Source organism: Alligator mississippiensis, chromosome 11 (assembly GCF_030867095.1).
Source record: "Alligator mississippiensis isolate rAllMis1 chromosome 11, rAllMis1, whole genome shotgun sequence".
NCBI lineage: Eukaryota > Metazoa > Chordata > Crocodylia > Alligatoridae > Alligator > Alligator mississippiensis.
Window position 1 is genome coordinate 63856856 of NC_081834.1, and position 7686 is coordinate 63864541.

Here is a 7686-nt window from a genome sequence, read left to right on the forward strand (position 1 = left end):
CACGACTTCTGCCTGCCCCCCACTTGCTGGGGAAGGGTACGGGGGAGCTGCGCATCTATATGCCAGGCTTGTGACGCTGCTCCTCTGCTGCAAACCTCTGGACCCTGGGAAGCCCCATGGGCTGGAGGTTGCTCACCCCTGGCCTAGCACATCCCTGTCCTGAGCTGATTGTTCATTAAGACTCATCGTGTATTTTTGCAATGCTGTTTGTGTCCTGTAGCTTTCTGCTGCTCTGCTTTGCCCTGCACATAGCACTTGCTCCCTGCAGCCTGGGAGAATGAGTCTAGGACAGGGCTGTGTCCACAGGACGTATCAAAGTCACATACAAGAGCAATTTTTCTAACCTAGTGCCTAGGTACCTAAAAACACCTGTCCCACTGCATCCAACCCTGGCGAGGCCTGTTCTGAGCGTCCTGCTGGCTGTGGCTCAGCCACGTCCTGTGCCCAGACTGGAAACATCCCCCAAGGTCCCAAAGTGCCAGGAAGGCGCCTGTCTGCTGGCAGCGGAGTCTGTGTGAGGACAGGACCCCTCCTGGTGCTGCAGCTGGCCCTGGCAGCCACCCCTCCAGCCTTTGGGCAGTCCCCAGCCCCTGCCAATGTCTCAGCCCCTGAGCCGGGACCAGAGAGACACCAGACAACGACAGACTTGTGCACTATTTCAGCTCTTCATTTATTTCACAAAACACCTGGTACAGCCGGTCCTGGCCCCAAGGCATGCCCCCTCCCCAGACAGCCCCCACCATGAAGGAAATACTAGAGTCTCACAGCAATGTGACCAGCCTGTAACACGTAACCAGGGTACAGCCCAACCCATCCCATGTCCTGGCTCTGCCCAACCCCGCCCAGCACCTTTCCTCTCCCCAGAGACAGATGCCCACTCCCTGCTAGGATACAGGCTCTGCTGGGACACAGGGAGACTGCTTCCCTGGGTGGCAGGTTACTCAGTGAGCTGCCTCTGCACCAGGGCATAGTACGGCCCCTGGTGTGCCATGAGTTTAGAGTGCGTCCCCTGCTCAGCCACAGCACCTCTCTCCAGCACCACGATGTGGTCGGCCGCCTCCACTGTTGCCATGCGGTGGGCGATCACCAGCACCGTGTGAGCCCTGCTGCTCAGTACTGCTGCACGGACCTAGGGGAGAGCAGAGACTGTCAGGATGCAGCCTGGGATGGCCCCCACACCGCAGGCCTGAGTGCAACTCCTCACGTGTCACTCACCGCGGTCTCACTCTCTACGTCCAGTGCACTGGTGGCTTCATCCAAAATCAGCACCCCCGGCAGCCGGATCAGGGCCCGAGCAATAGCAATACGCTGCTTCTGCCCCACTGACAGCTGCCCACTCTTCTCCCCCACATCTGCAGGTGGGAGAGAGAACAGTGATCGGGACACCTGGGTTCCCTCCCAGTTTGGGGAGCAGAGTGGGGGAGGCTTGGGGGGTTAGAGTAGTGGGGGAGGCTGGGAGCCAGGACACCTGGGTTTTTTCCCTAGCTCTGGGAGGGCATGGGGTCTGCTGGGTTGCAGAAAGAAGCCAGGATGCCTGCATTCTCTCTGCAGCTTGGGGAGAGGAGTGGGACTCCGTCAGCTTGTAGTTAGGCATCGGGACTCACTGGTCTCCAAGCCCTGGTCCAATGTGGCAATAAACTCAGCAGCACAGGCAGCTCTGGCCACGGCCAGCACCTGCTCCTCGCTCCAGCCCGTAGTTGATGTTCTCTCACACGGAGCTGGAGAAGAGCACGGGCTCCTGCCCCACCAGTGCCACCTGCCCACGAGAGATCACATGAGCTGAGACCCACCCCCAGCTGGGTACAACTGGGGTAGCAACGCCCCATGCTGGGTACAACCTGCAGGCCTCACCTGTCAATGCAGGGAGCGATGCTCATAGGCACACAGGGGCTCCCCATCCAGCAGGACCTCCCTGGCCTGGGGCTCAAAGAACTGCTCCAGCAGTGCCACACACATGCTCTTCCCACTGCCGTTCAGCCCCACCAGCGCAGTCACTGCCCCAGGCTGCAGCTCAAATGACACCCCCTGCAATGCCATCCACCTAGTCATAGTGCTGTCATGGGCAGAGCAGGTACCCAGGGACTCCCAGGGCTGCATGGAGGGGGTGCCTAGAGGACAGAGAGGTCAGGGCATGAGGGGTAGGCAAAGGAGACATCCTGGAAGGTGATGTGGCCCTGCAGCGTGGTGGATGCCTGGATCCTGTCGGTGCTCATGGCTGGTGCCCAGTCCAGGTACTCAAACACCATCTCTGCTGCCCCCACGTTGCTCAGCAGGTCTCCGTACATGTACACCAGGGTCTGGGGGACCAGAGAGAGTCAGAGGTGTGCAGGCAACATGTGGGAGGGGTGAGTAATTCCCTGCCCCACTCACCTGTACATATCCCCCACTTCACCCTGGTAGAGCAGGAAGGAGACCAGGCTGCCCTTGGTCATGATCCCATCCTGGATTTGCTGGTGGCCGCAGTACAGCATCAGCACCTGCATGGCCAGCTGCAGCAGCTGGGGAGCGGAGAACGGAGTGGCTGTCATGCCTCCATGCCAGTCATACACAGCCCTCTATCCAACCCCAACATGTGACTGCCTGAGGACCAAGCCCTGGGCAGTGGGGTCCCCCAGGGCTCGGTCCCCGGGCCCGCACTGTTCAACATCTTCATTAACAACTTGGACGAGGGGGTGAAAAGCTCCTTGTTCAAATTTGCAGACGACACTAAGATGTGGGGGGATGTGGGCACGCTAGAATGGAGAAATAGGCTGCAATCAGACCTAGACAGGTTACAGGGGTGGGCAGATGAGAACAGGATGGGTTTCAACACTGACAAGTGCAAGGTGCTGCACCTGGGGAGGAAGAACCAGCAGCAGACCTACAGGCTGGGGAACTCCCTTCTCGTCAGTGCAGAGGCAGAAAAGGATCTTGGAGTCATTATTGATGCCAAAATGAACATGAGCCGACAGTGTGAGGACGTGGTCAGGAAGGCCAACCGCACCTTGTCATGCATCCACAGATGCATCTCGAGCGGGTCCCAGGAGGTGATCCTCCCCCTCTATGCGACACTGGTCAGGCCGCAGGTGGAGTACTGCATCCAGTTCTGGGCGCCGCACTTCAGGAGGGATGTGGCCAGCGTGGAGAGGGTCCAGAGGAGGCCACCCGCATAGTCAGGGGGCAACAGGGCAGGTCCTACGAGGAGAGGCTGAGGGACCTGAACCTGTTCAGCCTCCACAAGAGAAGGCTGAGGGGGATCTAGTGGCCATTTACAAACTAGTCAGAGGGGACCAGCAGGCACTGGGGGAGTCCCTGTTCCCCCGAGCACTACCAGGAGTGACTAGTAATAACGGTCACAAGCTGACAGAGGGTAGATTCAGACTAGACATCAGGAGGCGCTACTTCACTGTCAGGGTGGCTAGGACCTGGAACCAACTTGCAGGAGAAGTGGTGCTGGCTCCTACCCTGGGGGTCTTTAAGAGGAGGCTGGATGAACACCTTGCCAGGGTCATTTGACCCCAGTGCTCTTTCCAGTCATGGCAGAGGATCGAACTTGATGATCTGCTCAGGTCCCTTCTCACCCTACCAACTATGAAACTATGAAACTAAGATTCAGGCTAGACATCAGGAGGCGCTACTTCACAGTCAGGGCGGCTAGGACCTGGAACCAACTTCCAAAGGAGGCTGGATTACCACCTAGCCGGGGTCATTTGACCCCAGTACTCTTTCTTGCCCACGGCAGGGGGTCAGACTTGATGATCTGCTCAGGTCCCTTCTGACCCTACCTACCATGAAACTATGAAACTAGGAGGTATCCTTTACCCTGGCCCAGATCAGTCATTAGCTTGCACCGCTGCCTTTCCCAGACACCTGGGTGGCTTTCCCAGATGCCTAGGTTCCTGTGCCCACCTCTTCCCCCTGCCCAGCTTGTGTGTGCTAGAGTGCAGCCAGCCTTCCTATCCCTGGGGCTCTTGTCTTTCACCTGTGACCTGCCAGGGCCAGATGCCTAGGTCCCTGCTCACCTACCGTGTGGGAGTGCTGCACTCAGCTCGCTCCTTGAATCCTAGGCAATGGTTCAAAAGTGCTCCAGTGCCCTCTGTCTATGGGTAACGAGCAACACCCTTCCCACACAACACACACAAAATGAAGGGGCTCAACATACACACACACACAGAAAATTCTAACACACTCACAACCAAAGCATGCATCCAATACACACACATACACACACACATACACACACACACGTCCAACACACACACATACAAACACACCCACGCACAAAATGCAGGTGTCTCACACACACACACCAAAGGCATCCAACACACACAACCAATGCATGAATCCAACACACAATGCAGATTTCACACACACACACAGAGCAAGAGCTCACTCACATAGACATAGACACAGGCACACAAGTCAGAGGTCCAACACAAAGACAGAGCAGGAGCTTGCTTGTGTAGACACACATACACAAACACATGGATATACACATGCACACATGCACAGATATGTGTGTGCATGTATGCATGCACATCCCCACCCCCACCCCCAATTCCCAGACTCCTAGGTGCCCCTACCCTGCTGTGTCCCTCACTGCAACATAACCCATCCACCAGGTGCCTGAATCCCAGCCCTTCTCTGCTCTTTTGTCCCAGCCTGCACTCCCTCATCCTGACACCCCCCCATCCCCTTCCCCTGGACACTGGAGCCATGGGCAGCTCACCCTTTGGAAGAGCAGGTAGAGAGTCCACTCCAGGTCCAGGCAGTCCTTGAGGCGGCAGGTGTTGGCCAGGGCCACAGCATAGCGCCGTGCCTCCTCTTTCTCAGTGCCAAAGCTGCACAGTCTCCATGGAGGCCACAGCCTCATGTGCCACCTCCCCAGAGCAGGCCACAGAGTCCTGGATGGCCTGCAGCATGGCCTGGGGGGAGATGCGAGAGGCTGACAAGGGCAGCCTGGGATGCAGGGCTTTCCCATGCAAACAGGACTGCCCTGCCCGGACCATGGGGATGGGTGGCTGGGACAGGGATGTGATGACACCATCCTTACACTCCACCAGTGGTTTCTGGGAGGCTGGATTTCGGGGGACCAGGTCCCCAGGGCCATTCCCTTGCCCAGCACCCATCCCACCAGCCCACTCTGCCCAACCCCCATACCTGGTAGCAGGCATCATAGATCTTGTGGGTGGCCATGGTGAGGGGCATCTCGAGCAGAGTGAGCAGTGTCAGGTGCCACAACAGCCCCAACATGAAGCTGTAAAGGCCCAGTGCCACAACCAGGCTGTGCAGGAAGATGTTGGCGTTGGCCGGCACCGAGTGGCAAATAGGGGCTGTGTCCTTGGAGAGGTGCGATGTCAGGTCTACAATGTGGAGGTGGGGGAGCACACAGTAAGACTTGGTTGTCTGCACACTGTAAGTGGGGGCTGCACAGGGTGAAGTGTAGGGGTGGGAGGGATGCTGGGATTCAGGGAGTGGGTGTCAGTGGGGAGGGGCTGGGACGCACCTGTCTTGACCTGCTGGAAGAAGGTCAGGTCCTGGTGCACCAGGGAGGAGAAGAGCAGCCAGGAAAGACAGAGGTTGAGCCAGGACAGTGAGAACATGAAGAGGCCCGCAAGGCAGCCGGCAGCTAGGAAGCTGGGGGGCAAGGAAAAACAGATGTGGAGGGGAAGATCAGTAGCAGGCTGGCTCCTCATGGGGGCTCGCAGTCCTGTAGAGTGGCAGCAGTGCTCTTCCTAATCCAGAAATCCCTGGTGGGATGGGGTGGGGTGTGGGAGTCACCTGCTGATGGAGACAAGGCACGAGGCCAGTGGCAGTGGCAAAAGCATCAGGATTGTATCGGCTGCCCAGGATGTCAATAATGCGGCCGGTGTAGTAGGAGATGAACGTCTCACCTGCGGCAGGAAGGGCACATTGAGGGCCAGGTCTCCAGACTCCCAATCCCAAGATCAGGGTACTCCCTCCCCAGCTGCCCTCCTGGCAGGGGCTGATTCCCTGATCAGTGGAGGGCACTTGCTGTCTCCCTGGCCCCCCTGTAATTCTCAGCTGCAGTGGTTTCATTTGGCGGGGGGCTGGGTTCCTAACTCAGCAGGGCCAGCAGCACCAGCCCTCAGCGCAAGGCACCCTGTAGGTGACAAGGCTCCCTGGGCTTGTTGTGGGATGCCCTCCACCCTAGAAGGGGAAAGGAGAGTTCTGGGGGTGTCCCACTCACCCACAATGGCCACAATGGCCATGGTGAGGAAGATGAAGGCTCCCCACACTGTGACACAAGAGATGGGATGTGGAGACTGTGGATGTCCCCTGTTTTAGTGTCCTCCAACCCCTTCATCTCCTCCAGAGCTCGGTACCCAGCTGCAGCTGGTCAGCAAAGAGCAGCAAATAATAGCCAACCTGGGCTGGGAGTCTGGAGCCAGCTGGATGTGGTGACAAGCTGAAGAGGGTGGAACTAGAAAGAGAGTAAGAAACACAGGAGCAGAGACGCGTGGGAGGAGATGACAGAGCCCAGCCAGCCCTCTCCTACATGCACAGAAAGGACAAGAGGTTTGTGGTTTTTGGTTTTGTTTGGTTGTGGATCCAAAGTGGTGATGGCAAGGACTGAACTGTCCCGGCAAACTAGGAGCCAGGCTGACTTCAGGCAGCAGGGGAAGCAGCTTGCTTACATATGAGGGATGTTGGGAGCAGGGGGGGAGCACAAACTGTGCGGTACCTCATCCCATATAAAACAACCCCAATTTTTCTCTAGGAAAAAAGAAACAAGAAGCTTTACTACTATGCCAGGGGCCCAGGGCTGTCTCTCTTCAGTTTCAGATCAAAGCAGAAATGAAGAAAACTTTATTGGCATGAACTCTCATTTGCTAAATGAAATATTAAGTTAAAAGTCACAACAGACCAGGCAAAGTAGTCCAAGGATATTGTTTAATTAGTCCTGTGGTCGGGAGAGTTAAATGTGTGTCTCTCATTCACATTTGGACAAGAACTACCCTTCTTCAGCATCTGGACACTGCCTCCAGCACGTCCCTGTCAATCACTTGCACACTTGAGTTAATATTCCTGAGAGTTCATGTTACCCTTACCTGAGTTAAGTATTTTAGCTAGGACTAAACCCAGTCTGCAGGGCTGTAAAGCAGAAGATGACATGACCCGGTATAGCTAACAGACAACAACCGTGCAGAAGCAAGGATAACCTGATTGTGGAACACCAAGGCCATTAAAAAGGAGAGCAGGGTCGCTAGCACCTGAGATGAGCAGGAAGCAGGTAGATGATAATGATCCATGAAGGTAATTGACTTCTTCACTGCTGCCTGGATAGAAATACTGTTGCCACTGCCAGGCTGTTGACTTTACAGTTTTGGTGAAGCAAGGATCAAAGGAGGTGCAAATGCACCACTGCTCCCCCCTCTTCCCCTTGGGACTGTACAACTGCTTTCGGCCCTTGAAGTTGAGCTGAAGTGCTGACATGCCAGCAGTAAACTGCTGCTTAGTTTCTGTGATTCCTCTCTGCCTCCTGACTGGAGGCCTCACCTCCCAAACCAGGTTAAACAGCAGCAATGTAACACAGCTTACTTTTCTTCTGGGCTCCTCCACCTGGACACCCCTTCCACCCCATATAGGCCCTGAACTGTACCTGAGGCAGCCTGGAAAGAGGTACCAGGTTCAGGGGCTGAAACCCCAGGTGCAGGCAGGCAGCAGCTCCTAGGCTCCCTGGCA

At 56.5% G+C, this 7686-nt stretch overlaps 1 protein-coding gene across 1 annotated transcript; it reads right to left on the bottom strand.

Moving 5' to 3' along the window:
- Positions 1–937: 937 nt before the first annotated feature.
- Positions 938–6212, bottom strand: LOC102563397 (antigen peptide transporter 2). Its single transcript, XM_059714148.1, is given in 14 exon segments — positions 938–1129; positions 1216–1352; positions 1605–1684; positions 1686–1756; positions 1852–2050; positions 2134–2297; positions 2367–2498; positions 4709–4823; positions 4825–4904; positions 5140–5342; positions 5486–5616; positions 5761–5790; positions 5792–5873; positions 6191–6212. Coding segments are annotated over 14 exon segments (1638 nt in total).
- Positions 6213–7686: the final 1474 nt, after the last annotated feature.